The following is a 26,803-nucleotide window of genomic DNA, read 5'->3' on the forward strand; positions in this document are numbered from 1 at the left end:
TGTTATATGTATCCCATCTATAGTGTGTATCCTTGCCTGCTGTGTTATATGTATCCCATCTATAGTGTGTATCCTTGCCTGCTGTGTTATATGTATCCCATCTATAGTGTGTATCCTTGCCTGCTGTTATATGTATCCCATCTATAGTGTGTATCCTTGCCTGCTGTTATATGTATCCCATCTATAGTGTGTATCCTTGCCTGCTGTGTTATATGTATCCCATCTATAGTGTGTATCCTTGCCTGCTGTTATATGTATCCCATCTATAGTGTGTATCCTTGCCTGCTGTTATATGTATCCCATCTATAGTGTGTATCCTTGCCTGCTGTTATATGTATCCCATCTATAGTGTGTACTCACCTATTTGTACTCACCTATTTGTGTCTGCAGGATCGAGCATTGACTCTTGGATCCCGCCTTTCTAGCCATCGGTTGTTTACAGCAATGACTCTGGTCCTATTTCCCTATCATACCTAGTGTCAACATTATGAATAGTATTTGCTTCCACAACCTGACTCCTTAAGTGCATTCCATTTTTCCACTACTCTCACGCTAGAAGAAAACTTCGTAACATCTCTGTGACTCATCTGAGTTTCCAGCTTCCATCCATGTCCCCTCGTTCTGTTACTATTCCGTGTGAACATTTCGTCTATTTCCACTCTATCAATTCCCCTGAGTATTTTATACGTTCCTATCATATCCCCCCTCTCCCTTCAATTTTCTAGTGTGTTAGGGTCCAGTTCCTTCAGGCGCTCCTCATACCCTATCCCTCATAACGCTGGGGCAAGTCTAGTTGCAAACTTCTCAACCTTTTCAAGTTTCCTTATATGCTTCTTCAGATGGGAACTCCATGATCAAGAGGCATACTCTAAGACTGGCCTCACGTAGGCAGTGTAAAATACCCTAAATGCCTCCTTACTTAAGTTTCTGAATGATGTTCTAACTTTTGCCAGTGTAGAGTACGCTGCTGTCGTTATCCTATTTATATGTGCCTCAGGAGATAGATTAGGTGTTACGTCCACCCCCAGGTCTCTTTCTCGCGTCGTCTCAGGTAGCCCGGGGTCGTCACAGGTAGCCCGGGGTCGTCACAGGTAGCCCGGGGGCGTCACAGGTAGCCCGGGGTCGTCACAGGTAGCCCGGGGGCGTCACAGGTAGCCCGGGGGGCGTCACAGGTAGCCCGGGGGCGTCACAGGTAGCCCGGGGTCGTCACAGGTATCCCGGGGGCGTCACAGGTAGCCCAGGGTCGTCACAGGTAGCCCGGGGGCGTCACAGGTAGCCCGGGGGTCGTCATAGGTAGCCCGGGGGCGTCACAGGTAGCCCGGGGTCGTCACAGGTAGCCCGGGGGTCGTCACAGGTAGCCCGGGGTCGTCACAGGTAGCCCGGGGGGCGTCACAGGTAGCCCGGGGGGCGTCACAGGTAGCCCGGGGTCGTCACAGGTACCCCGGGGGGCGTCACAGGTAGCCCGGGGTCGTCACAGGTAGCCCGGGGGTCGTCACAGGTAGCCCGGGGGTCGTCACAGGTAGCCCGGGAGGCGTCACAGGTAGCCCGGGGTCGTCACAGGAAGCCCGGGGGTCGTCACAGGTAGCCCGGGGGTCGTCACAGGTAGCCCGGGGGCGTCACAGGTAGCCCGGGGATCGTCACAGGTAGCCCGGGGATCGTCACAGGTAGCCCGGGGGTCGTCACAGGTAGCCCGGGGGCGTCACAGGTAGCCCGGGGGTCGTCACAGGTAGCCCGGGGGTCGTCACAGGTAGCCTGGGGTCGTCACAGGTAGCCCGGGGGTCGTCACAGGTAGCCCGGGGGTCGTCACAGGTAGCCCGGGGTCGTCACAGGTAGCCCGGGGGTCGTCACAGGTAGCCCGGAGGCGTCACAGGTAGCCCGGGGGTCGTCACAGGTAGCCCGGGGGCGTCACAGGTAGCCCGGGGGTCGTCACAGGTAGCCCGGGGGTCGTCACAGGTAGCCCGGGGGTCGTCACAGGTAGCCCGGGGGTCGTCACAGGTAGCCCGGGGGTCGTCACAGGTAGCCCGGGGGCGTCACAGGTAGCCCGGGGGCGTCACAGGTAGCCCGGGGGTCGTCACAGGTAGCCCGGGGGTCGTCACAGGTAGCCCGGGGTCGTCACAGGTAGCCCGGGGGTCGTCACAGGTAGCCCGGGGGCGTCACAGGTAGCCCGGGGGTCGTCACAGGAAGCCCGGGGGTCGTCACAGGTAGCCCGGGGGTCGTCACAGGTAGCCCGGGGGTCGTCACAGGTAGCCCGGGGGTCGTCACAGGTAGCCCGGGGGTCGTCACAGGTAGCCCGGGGGCGTCACAGGTAGCCCGGGGGCGTCACAGGTAGCCCGGGGGTCGTCACAGGTAGCCCGGGGGTCGTCACAGGTAGCCCGGGGTCGTCACAGGTAGCCCGGGGGTCGTCACAGGTAGCCCGGGGGCGTCACAGGTAGCCCGGGGGCGTCACAGGTAGCCCGGGGGTCGTCACAGGTAGCCCGGGGGTCGTCACAGGTAGCCCGGGGGGCGTCACAGGTAGCCCGGGGGGCGTCACAGGTAGGTACCTGGGGCCGGGGGGCGGAGGTCCACGTGTCCCCGGTGGACCCCAGCTGGAGCAGGTGTCCCCGGTGGACCCCAGCTGGAGCAGGTGTCCCTGGTGGACCCCAGCTGGAGCAGGTGTCCCGGTGGACCCCAGCTGGAACAGGTGTCCCGGTGCCCCCCAGCTGGAGCAGGTGTCCCGGTGTCCCCCAGCTGGAGCAGGTGTCCCCGGTGGACCCCAGCTGGAGCAGGTGTCCCGGTGTCCCCCAGCTGGAGCAGGTGTCCCCGGTGGACCCCAGCTGGAGCAGGTGTCCCGGTGGACCCCAGCTGGAGCAGGTGTCCCGGTGCCCCCCAGCTGGAGCAGGTGTCCCGGTGTCCCCCAGCTGGAGCAGGTGTCCCCGCCTCCGCTTGTCCTCAAGGATGAACCTGAGGCCCCCGAGGGCGGCGAGGCACACCTGAAGGGCAAGACCCTTGGCCTACACACAGACAAGCGACTAAGCTTCAGCACCCACACACAACACAGCTAACACCTCTCAAAAACGGTCGGTATACTTTCTAAAATCAGATATTATGTTCCCCACTCTGCTCTCCTCCATTATGCTACGCACTAATCTATCCCTGTCTTACATACGGTGTCTGTACATGGGGTTCAACCACTGCAAACCACCTCAAGTCTGTCATCACTCAGCAAAAATCTGCTATCAGAATTATAACAAACTCTGTCTTCAGACAATACGCAGCCCCTCTATTTAAGTCCCTTAACATGCTAAACACACACTCCACACATTCTCATGTGCTATTTACATTTACAAAACCTTGTTCCTAAACGCTAATCTTGATCTGAAACTTTTCCTTGACAGGTGTAAAGAACCAATGAGCACAACACCAGAAATAAATATCTCGTTGATATTCCCAGTCAAACTAAATCTGTGCAAACACCATGCAAATAAAATGACTTAGTCTGTCAGTGTTGCTTGACCAGTGCTATCTTGTGGAACACTGTGTCAGCCAGTGTTGCTTGACCAGTGCTATCTTGTGGAACACTGTGTCAGCCAGTGTTGCTTGACCAGTGCTATCTTGTGGAACACTGTGTCAGCCAGTGTTGCTTGACCAGTGCTATCTTGTGGAACACTGTGTCAGCCAGTGTTGCTTGACCAGTGCTATCTTGTGGAACACTGTGTCAGCCAGTGTTGCTTGACCAGTGCTATCTTGTGGAACACTGTGTCAGCCAGTGTTGCTTGACCAGTGCTATCTTGTGGAACACTGTGTCAGCCAGTGTTGCTTGACCAGTGCTATCTTGTGGAACACTGTGTCAGCCAGTGTTGCTCGTGGAACACTGTGTCAGCCAGTGTTGCTTGACCAGTGCTATCTTGTGGAACACTGTGTCAGCCAGTGTTGCTTGAGCAGTGCTATCTTGTGGAACACTGTGTCAGCCAGTGTTGCTTGACCAGTGCTATCTTGTGGAACACTGTGTCAGCCAGTGTTGCTCGTGGAACACTGTGTCAGCCAGTGTTGCTTGACCAGTGCTATCTTGTGGAACACTGTGTCAGCCAGTGTTGCTCGTGGAACACTGTGTCAGCCAGTGTTGCTTGACCAGTGCTATCTTGTGGAACACTGTGTCAGCCAGTGTTGCTCGTGGAACACTGTGTCAGCCAGTGTTGCTTGACCAGTGCTATCTTGTGGAACACTGTGTCAGCCAGTGTTGCTCGGGGAACACTGTGTCAGCCAGTGTTGCTCGTGGGACACTGTGTCAGCCAGTGTTGCTCGTGGAACACTGTGTCAGCCAGTGTTGCTTGACCAGTGCTATCTTGTGGAAGACTGTGTCAGCCAGTGTTGCTTGACCAGTGCTATCTTGTGGAACACTGTGTCAGCCAGTGTTGCTCGTGGAACACTGTGTCAGCCAGTGTTGCTTGACCAGTGCTATCTTGTGGAACACTGTGTCAGCCAGTGTTGCTCGTGGAACACTGTGTCAGCCAGTGTTGCTTGACCAGTGCTATCTTGTGGAACACTGTGTCAGCCAGTGTTGCTCGGGGAACACTGTGTCAGCCAGTGTTGCTCGTGGAACACTGTGTCAGCCAGTGTTGCTCGTGGAACACTGTGTCAGCCAGTGTTGCTTGACCAGTGCTATCTTGTGGAACACTGTGTCAGCCAGTGTTGCTCGTGGAACACTGTGTCAGCCAGTGTTGCTTGACCAGTGCTATCTTGTGGAACACTGTGTCAGCCAGTGTTGCTCGTGGAACACTGTGTCAGCCAGTGTTGCTTGACCAGTGCTATCTTGTGGAACACTGTGTCAGCCAGTGTTGCTTGACCAGTGCTATCTTATGGAACACTGTGTCAGCCAGTGTTGCTCGTGGAACACTGTGCCAGCCAGTGTTGCTTGACCAGTGCTATCTTGTGGAACACTGTGTCAGCCAGTGTTGCTTGACCAGTGCTATCTTGTGGAACACTGTGTCAGCCAGTGTTGCTTGACCAGTGCTATCTTGTGGAACACTGTGTCAGCCAGTGTTGCTCGTGGAACACTGTGTCAGCCAGTGTTGCTCGTGGAACACTGTGCCAGCCAGTGTTGCATGTGGAACACTGTGTCAGCCAGTGTTGCTCGTGGAACACTGTGTCAGCCAGTGTTGCATGTGGAACACTGTGTCAGCCAGTGTTGCTCGTGGAACACTGTGTCAGCCAGTGTTGCTCGTGGAACACTGTGTCAGCCAGTGTTGCTCGTGGAACACTGTGTCAGCCAGTGTTGCTCGTGGAACACTGTGTCAGCCAGTGTTGCTCGTGGAACACTGTGTCAGCCAGTGTTGCTCGTGGAACACTGTGTCAGCCAGTGTTGCTCGTGGAACACTGTGTCAGCCAGTGTTGCTCGTGGAACACTGTGTCAGCCAGTGTTGCTCGTGGAACACTGTGTCAGCCAGTGTTGCTCGTGGAACACTGTGTCAGCCAGTGTTGCTCGTGGAACACTGTGTCAGCCAGTGTTGCTCGTGGAACACTGTCAGCCAGTGTTGCTCGTGGAACACTGTGTCAGCCAGTGTTGCTCGTGGAACACTGTGTCAGCCAGTGTTGCTCGTGGAACACTGTGTCAGCCAGTGTTGCTCGTGGAACACTGTGTCAGCCAGTGTTGCTCGTGGAACACTGTGTCAGCCAGTGTTGCTCGTGGAACACTGTGTCAGCCAGTGTTGCTCGTGGAACACTGTGTCAGCCAGTGTTGCTCGTGGAACACTGTGTCAGCCAGTGTTGCTCGTGGAACACTGTGTCAGCCAGTGTTGCTCGTGGAACACTGTGTCAGCCAGTGTTGCTCGTGGAACACTGTGTCAGCCAGTGTTGCTCGTGGAACACTGTGTCAGCCAGTGTTGCTCGTGGAACACTGTGTCAGCCAGTGTTGCTCGTGGAACACTGTGTCAGCCAGTGTTGCTCGTGGAACACTGTGTCAGCCAGTGTTGCTCGTGGAACACTGTGTCAGCCAGTGTTGCTCGTGGAACACTGTGTCAGCCAGTGTTGCTCGTGGAACACTGTGTCAGCCAGTGTTGCTCGTGGAACACTGTGTCAGCCAGTGTTGCTCGTGGAACACTGTGCCAGCCAGTGTTGCATGTGGAACACTGTGTCAGCCAGTGTTGCTCGGGGAACACTGTGTCAGCCCTTTCTTGCAACCCTGTTAATACAATACAGTGGCTTATCTTAAAATGTGGCAGGAGAAATGCGTGAGGAAGGCCGGACTGGTCATCACTGTTCCTCCTGGCGTCAGGTCAAGATGGCGTCCGGCCCTCCGGTGGCATCATCGCCCCTTAATACTCTATTCTTCAACATTTCCAGTCAAACCCTTTACTGACGCCAGTTACCATATTCCCCGTGCAGGTCAGTTGATCGTTTTTTTCAATGACGCCCCTGGCAACCGGTGGCATCCATCCTGGGACAACAATGGTCAACTGTACCTCACACTGGGACCATCCCTCTACCAGGCGATAAGTACCTGCACATAAAGTTGAACAAATAAACATATATAATATTATAAATATACTGTATATATAAAATATTATATACATATACATAATATGTAAATATATTCATATAATATAATATACATATACATAATATTATAAAATATAATCATGATATTAAAAATAGTAAAATTACTAAAGTTAACAAGGGGATAAATCGACAATAAATCACAAATAGGGGACCAGACAACCTCTACGCCACAAACCCAACATGGAGACGTGTGGAGGATGCTGTAAGTCACTTCGGAAGAGTGTTGTAGGGATTGTATGTAACATTTGTAACACAAGATTTCACCTGAGTTGTACAGAATTACCTACACACTATGCAAACAGACAAGGTACCTACTGGATCTGTCACTATGATAGACGGATATGGGAAAACATCACCAAACTAATAAATGACATTCCTGAAGCACATAGGCTACCTTTTACACAAAAGCTACCAGAAATATATGCTGAATATGTAAAGACAGCAACGAACACGGAACACAATCCAGGGACTGAGAGTTTAGAGAGCCAAATTAGCAGTGTGGAAGGACATTGTGTCGAGGTACACGAAAATGAAGGCAATATTGAAGAGCAAACCTATGATATGAATAAGGGTAAAAAATATGAGAAAGACGAGCACAAAATGAGAAAGATAAGGGCAATACTGAGAAAGAATGCGGAAACGAGAAAGTTAGAACAAAAAACACAGAGGTAACAAAGTCGTGCACGGGTACAAACCACCAGGATACAAGCACAGATGAAAATATTTGCAGATATTATACAAAAGAAAAGTGGAGATATGGGACCAGAGGCACGGAATGCCTATTCATGCATCCCCGAAAATGCCGAAACATGTTAGGGACGGGCAGACGTCGTTTTGGAAGAGTGTATAATATAATCACCGATAGCACTACAGACCATTACCCCACATTTCTCTTAACTAACATTAACAAACCACCTCTAGAGACAAGGGAGTTAAGCTTTAGGCTGCACAATGAAACTGCTATAGACAATTTTATAACTGCTGCTGATAATGTCAACTGGGAGTCCGAGTTAGGTAACATAGGGGACATCAACCTAGCAGTGCAATCTTTTCCTCAAAAAACTCTCAGCCTTTATAACACCCACTGTCCTATGCTTACGAAACAAGTCACAACCAAAAGGCTTAACAATCCTTGGCTTATAAAGGGAATACTTAAATCCATTAATAAAAATCATGACCTTAAGAAGAAGTATAGGTTAGGAACCGTCTCCAAAGAATTACTCGTTATTGCTATCTAAAATAATTAGACGAGCCAAAACTAAATACTATGAAGATAAATTTACCCAAATAAAGAGCAACATTAAAAAAACTTGGAGCACAATTTCACAAATATTGGGATCAAAGAAGATTTTAAATAACAAACCAACACTCCTGTCCAATAACGATGGTCAGCTTTCAGCCTCTGATTCTGCTATTGAGGTCAACAGGTTCTTCTCTTCCATTGGGTCATCCCTTGCAAATGATATTCCATCTTCCAGTACTGATGTTAAGGACTATCCACAGTCTCTGTACCTAAAGCCTACTAATTCCACTGACGTTAATGAGATAATCCTTTCCCTTAAAACCAAGTCTAGTGCCCTTGAGGAGATACCAACTTTAATTTACAAAAAAGCCTCCAGATCTTTAGCCCCTGCTATTGCATTGCTCTTGAACAAGTCACTTGAACTTCAAACCTTTCCAGATATTCTAAAAAAAAAAAGCGAGAGTAACCCCTGTCCACAAATGTGGTGATCTCACTGATGTTAACAATTACAGACCTATATCAATCCTGCCAAACTTGTTAAAAATATTCGAAAAGCTAATCTACAAGCAGCTTTACTCTTTTCTAGCCAAACACAATATAATTAGCTCTTGTCAATATGGCTTCAGACCCAAAGAAAGCACTAACGATGCACTTATTAGTATGATTAACTTGATTCATGCAGCTCTTGATAAAAATGAGTTCCCTGTTGGGTTATTTGTGGACCTGCGTAAAGCTTTTGACACTGTCAACCACCAAAACCTTCTTCTTAAATTACATCATTATGGAGTCAGAGGACACTCCCTACAATACCTCAAATCTTACCTTACTGACAGGCTCCAGTTTGTTTCTGTGAATAATTCAATTTCTCCCACCCTACCCATCAACATTGGTGTTCCTCAGGGCAGCATACTTGGCCCTCTCCTTTTTCTCATCTACATCAATGACCTTCCAAATGCCTCCCAACATCTCCAACCAATTCTATTTGCTGACGACACAACCTTCATTTACTCCAGTCCTGATCCCCTTGCTCTAAATGCCACAGTAAATACTGAGCTAAATAAAGTCCATCTTTGGCTAACTGCCAACAAACTCACCCTTAACATTGACAAAACTTTCTATATTCTGTTTGGCAGTAAATCCTTTAATCAAATAAATCTCAGAATAAACAATACCCAAATTTGTAACAAATTAGATGACAAATTCCTTGGCATTCTCATTGACCACAAGCTGAATTTCCAGGGACACATTCTAAATATATCAAAAAAAGTTTCAAAAACTGTGGGCATTCTTTCTAAGATCCGATATTATGTACCACGCCCTGCCCTGGTTACTCTCTATTACTCCCTCATCTATCCATACCTCAACTATGGTATTTGTGCTTGGGGTTCTACTACCCAAAATCATTTACGTCCTCTAATTACTCAACACAAAGCTGCTATTAGGACAATATCCAACTCTGGCCCCAGACATCACTCGGTACCCTTACTCAAATCTCTGAATATGTTAGATATTAAGTCACTGCACATTCTCTTATGTGTATTATACATATATAAAACGCTGAACTGTATTGCCAATCCTGATCTCAAAAGCTTCATAGAAGGTTGTAACAGAACCCATGAGCACCACACCAGAAATAAGTACAGTTTTGATATTCCTAGAGTACGACTTAATCAAACTAGAAATGCTCTACAATTCAAGGGACCCAGAATGTGGAATGACCTTCCCAACCATGTTAAAGACTGTACCTCTCTCAACCAGTTTAAGATAAAAACGAAGCACTACCTAATAAATTCCCTGTAACCTACCTTACCCCTCTGTTGTCAACCCATGTCTGTTTTCTTAAACAACGCTGTTTGTCAACCTATTTGTATTTGTGCTGCTTTTTCAGCCATGTTTCCCCCTTTTTATCTTTATTTTATTTTGTTCTCAACACATTTTATTTTTTATACTCAATTAGTATTAAGTTTTAGTCATTAATGTTTTTCCTGCCCGAAACGCTTTGCGTAATAGTGGCTTTAGGCATTGTATGTACTAGCCCTATCTATAAATCGATCAAATTATGTAAAATCTCTTGTATGTATGTAACTTACCTGAATAAACATTTTATTTATTTTTATTTTATTTTATTTCCACCTTAAGCTATACAAACTCTCAATTCATGAGAGGAAATGTTATGATCTTCAGTGATCTGATTTCCACGTGAGAGGTACACAGCGCTATATGAGAGAGGAAGTCCAGTATAATAGCCATGGAAGTTATTTTAGAGTCAGGCAGAAACAGAGGGAGGAACAGACAGGCAGAAACGTTGCAGGAGTTCGGATGGGGGAGGGGGAATGCCCAAAATTGGACTATAATTCATCATCAAGCCCACACATACTACACCCCCAACTAGACGGAAACTACCACACTCCCCAGCACCACTACCAAAACTGGACAAACCATTGCCAGTACAACACACCCTGGGTCAGGGTGGAGAGAAGAGAGAACTACCAAAGTCTTCCAGAAGTGACACACAATATGGACAATCATATTTGCAAACATACAAGGCCTAAAGTCAAAATCAAGAAATATAAAGTTCATAAATGGCCTCATAAATGTTCATAAATATTAGAGTCAAACTCAGTATTTGGGGCATTCATGGAAACTCATATGAAAGATTACATGGATAGAGAAATCTGGATTCCAAATTATAATTTATATATATGTGATAGAGAAACTAGGTCAAATGGAGGAGTAGTTCTGTATATTAAAGAGGACCTGGTATGCACAGAACTACTAAACTCAACTAATGAGGTGGTAGAGGTACTTGGAATTAAGGTAGAGAAACTAAACCTAATTATTATTCTAATATATAAACCGCCAGATACAACGGTTGAGGAATTCCCAGAGCAGATGCACAAAATAGAGAACATCCTTGATAACCTAGCAAACCCAGCTCCAGATATTATCTTCCTTGGAGATTTCAATTTACCAAGTTTAAGATGGAGAACGGTAAACGCAAATATCATAGCAGGGAATGGCCCGGGAAATAACCAACCACAGGTCAGAGAACTTTTGAGATTCTGTGACAAATTCTCGCTCAATCAACAGATTATAGGACCAACTAGGAACGAAAACACACTAGACTTGTTATTCACAAACAATGATGAACTAATCAGAGACATTACAATCTCAGATACTTCATACTCAGACCATAAACTCATTGAAGTGCAAACTAACATAAATAACAGTATTAGGACCAAGAGAACCAACGAGCGAGAAGGGATATTCAATCAATTCAGTTTCAACAATAAGAGGATCGACTGGGAAAAAATAAATATAGACCTTGCAACCATTCAATGGGAGACGGTCTTAAGCGACAAAACTCCCACACAGGGAATAGCTCAACTGACAGCTGAAGCTTACAAGGTCTGCTTGAAGCACGTGCCTGTGAGGAGGGGCAGAAAGACGACCACTCTAGAAAGAGAACGGAGACGACTGTACAGGAGAAAAAAAAAATAACGGAAATGCTTCGGCAGACACAACTATCACAAGCAAGGAAAATAAACCTAAGCAGGGAGATCGAAGAAACAGAACAAACGTTGAAGCGATCATACGAGTCTGAGGAAATGGAATTGGAACAAAAAGCTATACAAGAGAGAAAAAAAATCACATATGCAAAACCAAGATCAAAAACCTCCACCAGTATTGGACTTTTAATTACAACCGAAGGTACGTACACAGAAGACAACAGAGAAGTTAGTGAAATTCTAAGAAGCCAGTATGAGGCTATGTTTAGCACACCAATAAACAACATGAAAGTTGATGACCCAGACAGCTTCTTTATGGATGACATCCAAGCTGCAGATAATATAACGGATATTACCACAAACTCGGAAGACTTTGAAAGAGAAATGGAAAACATGCCCATGCGCTCAGCTCCTGGGAATAACTCGTGGAATTCAATATTCATAATGAGATATAAAGTACCAGTAGCGAGAGCACTCAGCATAATATGGAGAAAGAGCCTGGATACAGGGGAGATACCAGCAGTACATAAATCTGCAGATATAGCTCCTCTGCACAAGGGGGGGGGGGAGTAAAGCCTTGGCAAAAAATTATAGACCAGTTGCACTAACATGACACATAATAAAAGATTTTGATAGACTGATTAGGAATCAGCAGTAAAATACGTACCTGGGTGTTAGTCAGCTGTCACGGGCTGCTTCCTGGGGGTAGAGGCCTGGTCGAGGACCGGGCCGCGGGGACACCAAAGCCCCCGAAATCATCTCGAAATCATCTCATGATAATTCAAGATAACTATAACAGAATCGCAGAAGGTTTAGAAGAAAAGCAAAATGAAGATGTTGTATATAATATATATATATATATATATATATATATATATATATATATATATATATATATATATATATATATATATATAAATAATATATATGTTGTATATAAAAAATGTAGTCATGAATTTGACTTTGCAAAGGCATCCGACAAATGTGACCATGGAGTGATAGCTCACAAAATGAGGTCAATGGGAATAACTGGTAAAGTAGGACGCTGGATACTCAATTTCCTGTTGAACAGAACACAGAGTAACAGTCAATCAAATAAAATCGAGTCCAAGCGCAGTTAAAAGCTCAGTACCTCAAGGTACAGTCCTTGCACCACTGTTTTTCCTTATTCTCATATATGATATAGACAAAAATACAAGTCACAGCTTCGTGTCATCCTTTGCAGATGACACTAAAATCAGCATGAAAATTACTTCTGCTGAAGTCAACGGAAAACTACAAGCAGATATTAACAAAGTTTAAGATTGGGCAGCAGAAAATAACATGATGTTTAACAGTGATAAATTCCAGGTACTCAGGTACGGCAAAAATGAGGATCTTAAACATAATACAGGGTACAAAACATAATCGAATCTGCCCACAGTAGGAAAACAGCATGTCAAGGATTGGGGAATAATGATGTCCGACGACCTAACGTTTAGGGAGCATCTATCTTGAGAGGTTATCTTGAGATGATTTTGGGGCTTTAGTATCCCCGCGGCCCGGTCCTCGACCAGGCCTCCACCCCCAGGAAGCAGCCCGTGACAGCTGACTAACACCCAGGTACCTATTTTACTGCTAGGTAACAGGGGCATAGGGTGAAAGAAACTTTGCCCATTGTTTCTCGCCGGCGCCTGGGATCGAACCCAGGATCACAAGCCCAGTGTGCTGTCCGCTCGGCTCCCCTACTCGTCGGGTCCGCTCGGCCGACCAGCCTAACCAAGCAAATATTGCGTCAGCCAGAAAAATGATAGGATAGATTACGAGAACCTTCAAATCTAGGGATCCCATCACAATGGTTGTACTCTTCAAGTCACTTGTGTTGTCCTGTCTTGAGTACTGCTCAGTACTCACTTCCCCCTTCAGAGCAGGAGAGATTGCTGAAATAGAGGGAATACAGAGAACATATAGTCTCCGTGGTGTAGTGGTAAGACACTCGCCTGGCGTTCCACGAGCGCTTTGTCATGGGTTCGTATCCTGGCCGGGCAGGATTTACTGGGCGCAAATCCTTAGCTGTAGCCTCTGTTTAACTCAACAGTAAAATGTGTACTTGGTTGTAAAAACGATTCTTCGCGGCAGGGGATCGTATTCCAGGGACCTGCCCGAAACGCTACGCGTACTAGTGACTGTACAAGAATGTAACAACTCTTGTATATATCTAAAAAAAAAAAAAAATGGCACGCATAGACGCGATAAGGCACCTAAATTATTGGGATCGTCTCAAAGCTCTCGAAATGTACTCTCTAGAAAGAAGACGAGAGAGATATAAAATAATATACACGTGCAAAATACTAGAGAGCCAGGTCCCAAATCTACACAGTAAAATAACAACGTACTGGAGTGAACGATATGGAAGAAAATGCAGAATAGAACCAGTGAAGAGCAGAGGTGCCATGGACACAATCAGAGAACACTGTATAAACATCAGAGGTCCGCGGTTGTTCAACGTCCTACTAGCGAGTATAAGAAATATTGCCGGAACAACCGTGGACGTCTTCAAGAGAAAACTTGATTGTTTTCTTCAGAGTGCCGGACCAACCGGGCTGTGGTGGGTATGTGGGCCTGCGGGCCTCTCCAAGCAACAGCCTGGTGGACCAAGCTCTCACAAGTCAAGCCTGGCCTCGGGCCGGGCTTGGGGAGTAGAAGAACTCCCAGAACCCCCATCAAGCAGGAGTCCATTTTTCCTTCACATAATTTTGCTGTGCCAATACACATTATTCCTGAACAATCTCCAGCTCAAAATATACTACTTTGCTGGCGGGTAATTCTGCGGCCTCTCAGTTGCCAGCGGCAGATTTCTCTTTCACGAAAACAATCTTTAATGCTCCCCATCCATGCCCCATCAACCCTCTGTATTATTAAACAATTTATTATAAAGACTAACCTCCACAGGACGTTAGGTTCCTAACAGAACACTGTGCCAGCCTGTGTACCTAGTGGAACACTGTGCCAGCCTGTGTACCTTGTGGAACACTGTGCCAGCCTGTGTACCTTGTTCAGTGTACCTTGTGGAACACTGTGCCAGCCTGTGTACCTTGTTCAGTGTACCTTGTGGAACACTGTGCCAGCCTGTGTACCTTGTGGAACACTGTGCCAGCCTGTGTACCTTGTGGAACACTGTGCCAGCCTGTGTACCTTGTTCAGTGTACCTTGTGGAACACTGTACCAGCCTGTGTACCTTGTGGAACACTGTGCCAGCCTGTGTACCTTGTTCAGTGTACCTTGTGGAACACTGTACCAGCCTGTGTACCTTGTGGAACACTGTACCAGCCTGTGTACCTTGTTCAGTGTACCTTGTGGAACACTGTACCAGCCTGTGTACCTTGTGGAACACTGTGCCAGCCTGTGTACCTTGTTCAGTGTACCTTGTGGAACACTGTGCCAGCCTGTGTACCTTGTTCAGTGTACCTTGTGGAACACTGTGCCAGCCTGTGTACCTTGTTCAGTGTACCTTGTGGAACACTGTACCAGCCTGTGTACCTTGTGGAACACTGTGCCAGCCTGTGTACCTTGTGGAACACTGTGCCAGCCTGTGTACCGTGTTCAGTGTACCTTGTGGAACACTGTGCCAGCCTGTGTACCTTGTGGAACACTGTGCCAGCCTGTGTACCTTGTTCAGTGTACCTTGTGGAACACTGTGCCAGCGTGTGTACCTTGTTCAGTGTACCTTGTGGAACACTGTGCTAGCCCCCCGGGTGAGTGTGGAGGCCCCCGGGTGAGTGTGGAGGCCCCCGGGTGAGTGTGGAGGCCCCCGGGTGAGTGTGGAGGCCCCCGGGTGAGTGTGGAGGCCCCCGGGTGAGTGTGGAGGCCCCCGGGTGAGTGTGGAGGCCCCCGGGTGAGTGTGGAGGCCCCCGGGTGAGTGTGGAGGCCCCCGGGTGAGTGTGGAGGCCCCCGGGTGAGTGTGGAGGCCCCCGGGTGAGTGTGGAGGCCCCCGGGTGAGTGTGGAGGCCCACGGGTGAGTGTGGAGGCCCCGGGTGAGTGTGGAGGCCCCCGGGTGAGTGTGGAGGCCCCCGGGTGAGGGTGGAGGCCCCCGGGTGAGTGTGGAAGCCCCCGGGTGAGTGTGGAGGCCCCCGGGTGAGTGTGGAAGCCCACGGGTGAGTGTGGAGGCCGACGGGTGAGTGTGGAGGCCCCCGGGTGAGTGTGGAGGCCCACGGGTGAGTGTGGAGGCCCCCGGGTGAGTGTGGAGGCCCCCGGGTGAGGGTAGAGGCCCCCGGGTGAGTGTGGAGGCCCCCGGGTGAGTGTGGAGGCCCCCGGGTGAGGGTGGAGGCCCCCGGGTGAGTGTGGAAGCCCCCGGGTGAGTGTGGAGGCCCCCGGGTGAGTGTGGAAGCCCACGGGTGAGTGTGGAGGCCGACGGGTGAGTGTGGAGGCCCCCGGGTGAGTGTGGAGGCCCACGGGTGAGTGTGGAGGCCCCCGGGTGAGTGTGGAGGCCCCCGGGTGAGGGTAGAGGCCCCCGGGTGAGTGTGGAGGCCCCCGGGTGAGTGTGGAGGCCCCCGGGTGAGTTTGGAGGCCCCCGGGTGAGTGTGGAGGCCCCCGGGTGAGTTTGGAGGCCCCCGGGTGAGTGTGGAGGCCCCCGGGTGAGTGTGGAGGCCCACTGGTGAGTGTGGAGGCCCCCGGGTGAGTGTGGAGGCCCCCGGGTGAGGGTGGAGGCCCCCGGGTGAGTGTGGAGGCCCCCGGGTGAGTGTGGAGGCCCCCGGGTGAGTGTGGAAGCCCACGGGTGAGTGTGGAGGCCGACGGGTGAGTGTGGAGGCCCCCGGGTGAGTGTGGAGGCCCACGGGTGAGTGTGGAGGCCCCCGGGTGAGTGTGGAGGCCCCCGGGTGAGGGTAGAGGCCCCCGGGTGAGTGTGGAGGCCCCCGGGTGAGTGTGGAGGCCCCCGGGTGAGTGTGGAGGCCCCCGGGTGAGTGTGGAGGCCCCCGGGTGAGTGTGGAGGCCCCCGGGTGAGTGTGGAGGCCCCCGGGTGAGTGTGGAGGCCCATGGGTGAGTGTGGAGGCCCCCGAGTGAGTGTGGAGGCCCCCGAGTGAGTGTGGAGGCCCACGGGTGAGTGTGGAGGCCCCCGAGTGAGTGTGGAGGCCCACGGGTGAGTGTGGAGGCCCACGGGTGAGTGTGGAGGCCCCCGAGTGAGTGTGGAGGCCCCCGGGTGAGTGTGGAGGCCCCCGGGTGAGTGTGGAGGCCCCCGGGTAAGTGTGGAGGCCCCCGGGTGAGTGTGGAGGCCCCCGGGTGAGTGTGGAGGCCCCCGGGTGAGTGTGGAGGCCCCCGGGTGAGGGTAGAGGCCCCCGGGTGAGTGTGGAGGCCCCCGGGTGAGGGTGGAGGCCCCCGGGTGAGTGTGGAGGCCCACGGGTGAGTGTGGAGGCCCCCGGGTGAGTGTGGAGGCCCCCGGGTGAGTGTGGAGGCCCACGGGTGAGGGTAGAGGCCCCCGGGTGAGTGTGGAGGCCCCCGGGTGAGTGTGGAGGCCCCCGGGTGAGTGTGGAGGCCCACGGGTGAGTGTGAAGGCCCATGGGTGAGTGTGGAGGCCCCCGGGTGAGTGTGGAGGCCCACGGGTGAGGGTAGAGGCCCCCGGGTGAGTGTGGAGGCCCCCGGGTGAGTGTGGAGGCCCCCGGGTGAGTGTGGAGGCCCACGGGTGAGTGTGAAGGCCCATGGGTGAGTGTGGAGGCCCCCGGGTGAGTGTGGAGGCCCACGGGTGAGGGTGGAGGCGTGCACGAGATGCATTATGTACAATTGGGTGAAGAAGTTGCTAAGATCAACATACGCAACGTTCAAGGTTAATAATGTCAGTGGTTCAGAGGTAATATGTTCATGAACGCTGCCGTCCGTGGTGGAGATTGTACATGATGCGAGGCATGAGTGCTTGTGTTATCGAGGTGATAGCTTGGTTATCGTGGCCGGCCCGGAGTGAGAGTCTTGGGAGGGCCCCAGTGTGTGCCGGGGCCCGCCTCAACCTCCTCTACACCCAGTGACGTGTGTTTGTGCTCCCAGTACTCCCTTCTGCCCCTACCTCCTCCTCCTCCTCACACCTAGGACCAGACTGTACCTGGTGGTGGTGGTGGTGGGTGAGGACCAGACTGTACCTGGTGGTGGTGGTGGTGGTGGTGGGTGAGGACCAGACTGTACCTGGTGGAGGTGGTGGTGGGTGAGGACCAGACTGTACCTGGTGGTGATGGTGGTGGTGGTGGTGGTGGTGGGTGAGGACCAGACTGTACCTGGTGGTGGTGGTGGTGGGTGAGGACCAGACTGTACCTGGTGGTGGTGGTGGTGGTGGTGGGTGAGGACCAGACTGTACCTGGTGGAGGTGGTGGTGGTGGTGGGTGAGGACCAGACTGTACCTGGTGGTGGTGGTGGTGGTGGTGGGTGAGGACCAGACTGTACCTGGTGGAGGTGGTGGTGGGTGAGGACCAGACTGTACCTGGTGGTGGTGGTGGTGGTGGGTGAGGACCTGACTGTACCTGGTGGTGGTGGTGGGTGAGGACCAGACTGTACCTGGTGGTGGTGGTGGGTGAGGACCAGACTGTACCTGGTGGTGGTGGTGGTGGGTGAGGACCAGACTGTACCTGGTGGTGGTGGTGGTGGTGGTGGGTGAGGACCAGACTGTACCTGGTGGTGGTGGTGGTGGGTGAGGACCAGACTGTACCTGGTGGTGGTGGTGGTGGTGGGTGAGGACCAGACTGTACCTGGTGGTGGTGGGTGAGGACCAGACTGTACCTGGTGGTGGTGGTGGTGGGTGAGGACCAGACTGTACCTGGTGGTGGTGGTGGTGGGTGAGGACCAGACTGTACCTGGTGGTGGTGGTGGTGGGTGAGGACCAGACTGTACCTGGTGGTGGTGGTGGTGGTGGGTGAGGACCAGACTGTACCTGGTGGTGGTGGTGGTGGTGGGTGAGGACCAGACTGTACCTGGTGGTGGTGGTGGTGGTGGGTGAGGACCAGACTGTACCTGGTGGTGGTGGTGGTGGTGGTGGGTGAGGACCAGACTGTACCTGGTGGTGGTGGTGGTGGTGGTGGGTGAGGACCAGACTGTACCTGGTGGTGGTGGTGGTGGTGGGTGAGGACCAGACTGTACCTGGTGGTGGTGGGTGAGGACCAGACTGTACCTGGTGGTGGTGGTGGTGGGTGAGGACCAGACTGTACCTGGTGATATGGTGGTGGGTGAGGACTAGACTGTACCTGGTGGTGGTGGTGGTGGGTGAGGACCAGACTGTACCTGGTGGTGGTGGTGGTGGTGGGTGAGGACCAGACTGTACCTGGTGATATGGTGGTGGGTGAGGACCAGACTGTACCTGGTGGTGGTGGTGGTGGTGGTGGGTGAGGACCAGACTGTACCTGGTGGTGGTGGTGGTGGTGGTGGTGGTGGTGGGTGAGGACCAGACTGTACCTGGTGGTGGTGGTGGTGGTGGGTGAGGACCAGACTGTACCTGGTGGTGATGGTGGTGGTGGTGGTGGTGGTGGGTGAGGACCAGACTGTACCTGGTGGTGGTGGTGGTGGGTGAGGACCAGACTGTACCTGGTGGTGGTGGTGGTGGTGGTGGGTGAGGACCAGACTGTACCTGGTGGTGGTGGTGGGTGAGGACCAGACTGTACCTGGTGGTGGTGGTGGTGGGTGAGGACCAGACTGTACCTGGTGGTGGTGGTGGGTGAGGACCAGACTGTATCTGGTGGTGGTGGTGGTGGTGGTGGTGGTGGTGGGTGAGGACCAGACTGTACCTGGTGGTGGTGGTGGGTGAGGACCAGACTGTACCTGGTGGTGGTGGTGGTGGGTGAGGACCAGACTGTACCTGGTGGTGGTGGTGGGTGAGGACCAGACTGTACCTGGTGGTGGTGGTGATGGTGGGTGAGGACCAGACTGTACCTGGTGGTGGTGGTGGTGGGTGAGGACCAGACTGTACCTGGTGGTGGTGGTGGTGGGTGAGGACCAGACTGTACCTGGTGGTGGTGGTGGTGGTGGTGGGTGAGGACCAGACTGTACCTGGTGGTGGTGGTGGTGGTGGGTGAGGACCAGACTGTACCTGGTGGTGGTGGTGGGTGAGGACCAGACTGTACCTGGTGGTGGTGGTGGGTGAGGACCAGACTGTACCTGGTGGTGGTGGTGGTGGTGGTGGGTGAGGACCAGACTGTACCTGGTGATGGTGGTGGGTGAGGACCAGACTGTACCTGGTGGTGGTGTGGTGGGTGAGGACCAGACTGTACCTGGTGGTGGTGGTGGGTGAGGACCAGACTGTACCTGGTGGTGGTGGTGGTGGTGGGTGAGGAGCAGACTGTACCTGGTGGTGGTGGTGGGTGAGGACCAGACTGTACCTGGTGGTGGTGGTGGGTGAGGACCAGACTGTACCTGGTGGTGGTGGTGGGTGAGGACCAGACTGTATCTGGTGGTGGTGGTGGTGGGTGAGGACCAGACTGTACCTGGTGGTGGTGGTGGGTGAGGACCAGACTACCTGGTGGTGGTGGTGGTGGGTGAGGACCAGACTGTACCTGGTGGTGGTGGTGGTGGGTGAGGACCAGACTGTACCTGGTGGTGGTGGTGGTGGTTGGTGAGGACCAGACTGTACCTGGTGGTGGTGGTGGGTGAGGACCAGACTGTACCTGGTGGTGGTGGTGGTGGTGGGTGAGGACCAGACTGTACCTGGTGGTGGTGGTGGGTGAGGACCAGACTGTACCTGGTGGTGGTGGTGGTGGTGGGTGAGGACCAGACTGTACCTGGTGGTGGTGGTGGTGGTGGTGGGTGAGGACCAGACTAGCTGTACCTGGTGGTGGTGGTGGGTGAGGACCAGACTGTACCTGGTGGTGGTGGTGGGTGAGGACCAGACTGTACATGGTGGTGGTGGTGGGTGAGGACCAGACTGTACCTGGTGGTGGTGGTGGTGGTGGTGGGTGAGGACCAGACTGTACATGGTGGTGGTGGTGGTGGGTGAGGATAGCACTGCCCCCCCCCCTCCCCCCAGCTCACCTCACCAGTAACCAACCACAACTGCTCCTCAGGTTATGGACCACTACCACAGGGGCCGCCACGACGCCTCACGAACAGCCACGCACCTCCACTACCTCTGACCTGTTTTATACCTTAACAATTTGAAAATATAAAACGACTGACTTGACTGAGCCATTGGCCAGCAAGTGAGGCATAACGAGAGCACCAATGACGGGACAGTTTAGGCTCTCTTCGGATGTGATTGGTGGCACTATTGCTGCGGTGACGCAATCTTTGTGGAGGCGGCCTGTGATTGGTGGCTGCATAAGAGAGCACGAACGTGATTGGTTGCACCATGGTGGAGGCGGGCCGTGACTGGTTGGGCAGCAGGAGGTGGCGGGACCTCACATGCTGCACAAGACACACTCACAGCTGGAGTAAGTACACTCACGCCTCCCACTCTTTTATTAATAATAATTATATACCAAAAACTCTCATTAATACAAGAGACATTACCAGCGAGGCACTGTGTTCACAGTTGTCCAGGGTGTACCACTGTGTTCACAGTTGTCCACTGTGTTCACAGTTGTCCAGGGTGTACCACTGTGTTCACAGTTGTCCACTGTGTTCACAGTTGTCCACTGTGTTCACAGTTGTCCACTGTTCACAGTTGTCCACTGTGTTCACAGTTGTCCACTGTGTTCACAGTTGTCCAGGGTGTTCCACTGTGTTCACAGTTGTCCAGGGTGTTCCACTGTGTTCACAGTTGTCCAGGGTGTTCCACTGTGTTCACAGTTGTCCAGGGTGTTCCACTGTCTTCACAGTTGTCCAGGGTGTTCCACTGTGTTCACAGTTGTCCAGGGTGTTCACAGTTGTCCAGGGTGTTCACAGTTGTCCAGGGTGTTCCACTGTGTTCACAGTTGTCCAGGGTGTTCACAGTTGTCCTGGGTGTTCACAGTTTTCCAGGGTGTTCCACTGTGTTCACAGTTGTCCAGGGTGTTCCACTGTGTTCATAGTTGTCCAGGGTGTTCCACTGTGTTCACAGTTGTCCAGGGTGTTCCACTGTGTTCACAGTTGTCCACTGTGTTCACAGTTGTCCAGGGTGTTCCACTGTGTTCACAGTTGTCCAGGGTGTTCCACTGTGTTCACAGTTGTCCAGGGTGTTCACAGTTGTCCAGGATGTTCCACTCTGTTCACAGTTGTCCAGGGTGTTCCACTGTGTTCACAGTTGTCCAGGGTGTTCCACTGTGTTCACAGTTGTCCAGGGTGTTCACAGTTGTCCAGGGTGTTCCACTGTGTTCACAGTTGTCCAGGGTGTTCACAGTTGTCCAGGGTGTTCCACTGTGTTCACAGTTGTCCAGGGTGTTCACAGTTGTCCAGGGTGTTCCACTGTGTTCACAGTTGTCCAGGGTGTTCCACTGTGTTCACAGATGTCCAGGGTGTTCACAGTTGTCCAGGGTGTTCCACTGTGTTCACAGTTGTCCAGGGTGTTCCAATGTGTTCACAGTTGTCTAGGGTGTTTACAGTTGTCCAGGGTGTTCCACTGTGTTCACAGTTGTCCAGGGTGTTCCAATGTGTTCACAGTTGTCCAGAGTGTTCACAGTTGTCCAGGGTGTTCACAGTTGTCCAGGGTGTTCTCAGTTGTCCAGGGTGTTCACAGTTGTCCAGGGTGTTCCACTGTGTTCACAGTTGTCCAGGGTGTTCACAGTTGTCCAGGGTGTTCCACTGTGTTCACAGTTGTCCAGGGTGTTCACAGTTGTCCTGGGTGTTCACAGTTTTCCAGGGTGTTCCACTGTGTTCACAGTTGTCCAGGGTGTTCCACTGTGTTCATAGTTGTCCAGGGTGTTCCACTGTGTTCACAGTTGTCCAGGGTGTTCCAATGTGTTCACAGTTGTCTAGGGTGTTTACAGTTGTCCAGGGTGTTCCACTGTGTTCACAGTTGTCCAGGGTGTTCCAATGTGTTCACAGTTGTCTAGGGTGTTCACAGTTGTCCAGGGTGTTCACAGTTGTCCAGGGTGTTCTCAGTTGTCCAGGGTGTTCACAGTTGTCCAGGGTGTTCACAGTTGTCCAGGGTGTTCCACTGTGTTCACAGTTGTCTAGGGTGTTCACAGTTGTCCAGGGTGTTCCACTGTGTTCACAGTTGTCCAGGGTGTTCACAGTTGTCCAAGGTGTTCCACTGTGTTCACAGTTGTCCAGGGTGTTCCACTGTGTTCACAGTTGTCCAGGGTGTTCCACTGTGTTCACAGTTGTCCAGGGTGTTCCACTGTGGTCACAGTTGTCTAGGGTGTTCACAGTTGTCCAGGGTGTTCCACTGTGTTCACAGTTGTCCAGGGTGTTCCAATGTGTTCACAGTTGTCCAGGGTGTTCCACTGTGTTCACAGTTGTCCAGGGTGTTCCAATGTGTTCACAGTTGTCCAGGGTGTTCCAATGTGTTCACAGTTGTCCAGGGTGTTCCACTGTGTTCACAGTTGTCCAGGGTGTTCCAATGTGTTCACAGTTGTCCAGGGTGTTCCAATGTGTTCACAGTTGTCCAGGGTGTTCCACTGTGTTCACAGTTGTCCAGGGTGTTCCAATGTGTTCACAGTTGTCCAGGGTGTTCCACTGTGTTCACAGTTGTCTTGGGGTGTTCACAGTTGTCCAGGGTGTTCCACTGTGCTCACAGTTGTCCAGGGTGTTCCACTGTGTTCACAGTTGTCTAGGGGTGTTCACAGTTGTCCAGGGTGTTCCACTGTGCTCACAGTTGTCCAGGGTGTTCCAATGTGTTCACAGTTGTCCAGGGTGTTCCAATGTGTTCACAGTTGTCCAAGGTGTTCCAATGTGTTCACAGTTGTCCAGGGTGTTCCAATGTGTTCACAGTTGTCCAGGGTGTTCCAATGTGTTCACAGTTGTCCAGGGTGTTCCAATGTGTTCACAGTTGTCCAGGGTGTTCCAATGTGTTCACAGTTGTCCAGGGTGTTCCAATGTGCTCACAGTTGTCCAGGGTGTTCCAATGTGCTCACAGTTGTCCAGGGTGTTCCAATGTGCTCACAGTTGTCCAGGGTGTTCCAATGTGTTCACAGTTGTCCAGGGTGTTCCAATGTGTTCACAGTTGTCCAGGGTGTTCCAATGTGCTCACAGTTGTCCAGGGTGTTCCAATGTGCTCACAGTTGTCCAGGGTGTTCCAATGTGCTCACAGTTGTCCAGGGTGTTCCAATGTGCTCACAGTTGTCCAGGGTGTTCCAATGTGCTCACAGTTGTCCAGGGTGTTCCAATGTGTTCACAGTTGTCCAGGGTGTTCCAATGTGTTCACAGTTGTCCAGGGTGTTCACAGTTGTCCAGGGTGTTCCAATGTGTTCACAGTTGTCCAGGGTGTTCACAGTTGTCCAGGGTGTTCCAATGTGTTCACAGTTGTCCAGGGTGTTCACAGTTGTCCAGGGTGTTCCAATGTATTCACAGTTGTCCAGGGTGTTCACAGTTGTCCAATGTATTTCACTCACTGCTTGGAAGGAAATGAGGGAATATGAGTGAGTGAGTGAGGAGAGGGAAGGGCTAGAATATGGGGAAGGTTGAGGGAAGAACTGAGGCAGAGAGGGGTGGGCGACACCAGAACATGTGGAGTTAACAGGAGGGGGGAAAGAGGGAAGGAAAGAGGAGTAGGAGGCAGGAGTAGAGAGAGAGACTTGATACTTAATACTCCAAGTGCTGCCTCCATCTTGTTATTTTAAAACCATTACCCACACCTTCTAAACAGTGCAACAGTGAGCACCATTTACTGCTTGAAAATTTACTAACTTCATTGAGTAACCAGGGACCAGATTGACAAAACAGTTACGCATGTACTTAGCAACGTTTATCTTCTTAGTGACTTCTTAGCGGCCATGTCAGTATTCAGGTAGGCATTTAAGTATGGAAATCTTGGTAAGTACATTGCCTCACATTAAGAGTGCTCTGGACCAGTCGTAGCTTTACGTAAGCTGGATATAACTCAATTTTTCTCTACTTCACAAACCGGAGGACAAATGTTAACACAAACATTATAGTTGGCGAGTCTCACCAAGAAGGAGTCCTTCCTGTAAGCTATATATGCATTCTCTGCTGGAACCTTGTAGTAAATATGTCTTTTATTATATTAGAATTAGTTTTTATAATAGCAAGATATTATTCCAGTAGTTATTAAGTAAATAAATGGGCTCAAGAAGGGTGCCTCTTTAGTACAAGCTTGGAGTAGTTTCCTTAGTGATGATGAGGATGATCACTATGATGATAGTTTTGTTGAGGACATCATAAAAAGAAAGGTAAAACGCCATGCATCCTCTGAGGAGTCAACTAACACAACACATGTACCTCCCTATTACACTATTTTACAGGAACCTCTTTTTGACGGCTCATAAAACGGAGGAAAGGGTCCTGAAAGATATTGTTAATAGAAACGTTATCCCTACAGACAAAATCAGAAAATACAATTGACGATCTACTATAAAACCAAAAAAACGGCCAACCTACTCATGAGAAACTCTCCAGACACAAAGCAGAATGCCTTGAAGGAAACTAATATCGTCTATGCCTTCAAATGCCCACTTGGGGACTGTAAGCCCCAAAGAGATCAATATATAGGCAAGACAGCAACGTCTCTTTCCAGGCGATTAACGATGCATAAGCAACAGGGCTCCATAAAGGAACATATAATCTCCTCTCACAACCAGACCATCACCAGAGAAGTCTTAACAAACAACACAGAAATCATCAATAGATACAGAGATAGCAGGCGGCTTGACATCAGTGAGGCACTACTCATCAAAATGTCAACACCAGCAATCAACAGCCAATTAATGCACAACTATATTCTACCCACTTCAAGACTCTGAACCAATATAGAAGCATGAAGAGGAAGTATGGGCCAATAGGCCCTCTGCAGTTACTTCCATTCTTATGCTCTCATATCCAATTAATACTCACAGTTTCGTGTTTTGTCTTGTGTTTGTAACAGTTTGTTCACCTCACCCAAAACTGTTACACCATATCACTTCACCCAAATGCGAGTATAAGTGTGATGGATTAGCGTGTTTACAGGTTACAGTTGTGTAATTTACACAACTAAAGTCTTTGAAAATGTAATAAGTTATTACGAAACGCATTCAGGCGTCGCGTCAGACTAGAAATAAAAATAAAAATGAATTTTGGAGAATTGATTTTTCAATTACCATTAACAGTGAAAAAAAAGAAAATTCCAGTTTCAATTCTTCCTCCGTGGTCGGACACTATCACATTTTTCATCACGTGTTAATTTTCGTGATTTTTACACACACACACACACACACATATATATATATATATATATATATATATATATATATATATATATATATATATATATATATATATATATATATATATATGAATCACATGAGACAAGACCATGACATTACTCTAACAAGAGAAATGTTGAACAAGAATACCTGCATAATAGACAAAACCCAAGATGCAAGAAGATTACAAATTCTTGAGGCAATTCACATAAGAATAGAACAACCTACCATGAACACCCAAATCACGGAACTATTTACTCTACCCACCATGAGAGTAAGGACAAGACAAGAACATATCGATGCCAACACAGAAGACAATGTCCAACATAATAGGCCAATTACACTGGATTAATCTTTGTGTTTAGATAGGAGATGCCTCGTATGGGCCAATAAGCCTTCTGCAGCCTCTATGTTTCACCTCATATTTATCCCTTATGTATCCCCCCATGTTTTCACCTTCATTGTATTATCACCTGACCTAATGCGGGTATAAAATCAACTAGTATTGTAAGATCTGTTCACTTGAGAATGAACCATGGAGGTTCGAAACGTTGTGCAAATTATATAAATAAGTGTAATACACTCTATAGTAAATCACTTCTTTTCTTCACCTTAAAAGTACGAAAATGAGTTTTGGAGAACTCCTATTTCAATTAAGCCCTGATGCTAAGAAAATAGTTAGAGGGATAGAAGCCCTAAACCAGAAAATAATAAATACAGAATATGCGGTCATATTCAATGAAACATGTTTGAAAGAAAACCTGCTGCCAGTATACACCAATATATATATATATATATATATATATATATATATATATATATATATATATATATATATATATATACAACGTTAGAACACTTTCCCACCAGGAGACTCGAACCCTAGCCAGCACAGAAGCCTTCCAGCAACTGGCATAACAGGTACGCCTTAACCCTCTATATATATATATATATATATATATATATATATATATATATATATATATATATATATATATATATATATATATATATATGGTGTTGCTGTACACGGATCCAAAAATGGATCACCTATTGATGAGGCAGCTACTTATTTGAGGAATGCTTATTTTATTTACTTTATAAGCTGATGCAGCTTATTTTATTTGAGGAATGCTCAGCAGATTCCTCTACTTTTAACATGGATCAAAGTTATGACCAAGACCTCTTCCTGTTACACAGTTTGCCTGTGTGTAACAACCAGTAAGTAATTATCAAAAGAAGGCACCAGGTCGGGAAGGCTGTGTAGCACCATTGTCTGTAACAATAAACCTATTTTTTTT

At 50.0% G+C, this 26,803-nt stretch overlaps 1 protein-coding gene across 8 annotated transcripts in view; it reads left to right on the forward strand.

Moving 5' to 3' along the window:
- LOC123757285 (high affinity cAMP-specific and IBMX-insensitive 3',5'-cyclic phosphodiesterase 8B) overlaps positions 1-26,803 on the forward strand; it is a 787,483-nt gene that overhangs the window by 67,859 nt on the left and 692,821 nt on the right. For 2 of the 8 annotated variants that reach the window (XM_069323838.1, XM_069323840.1), the window contains exons 1-2: positions 17,190-17,277; positions 20,289-20,654. The exons of 5 other annotated variants lie outside the window; for them this stretch is intronic. In XM_069323838.1, the coding sequence (XP_069179939.1) occupies positions 20,573-20,654 (82 nt within the window). In that variant the 5' untranslated portion in view covers positions 17,190-17,277; positions 20,289-20,572. Of the gene's footprint in view, positions 1-17,189; positions 17,278-20,288; positions 20,655-26,803 lie in introns of those variants that run through there. One more of the 8 variants, XM_069323842.1, reaches the window with a different exon arrangement.

The sequence above is a fragment of the Procambarus clarkii genome, chromosome 13 (genome assembly GCF_040958095.1).
Source record: "Procambarus clarkii isolate CNS0578487 chromosome 13, FALCON_Pclarkii_2.0, whole genome shotgun sequence".
NCBI lineage: Eukaryota > Metazoa > Arthropoda > Malacostraca > Decapoda > Cambaridae > Procambarus > Procambarus clarkii.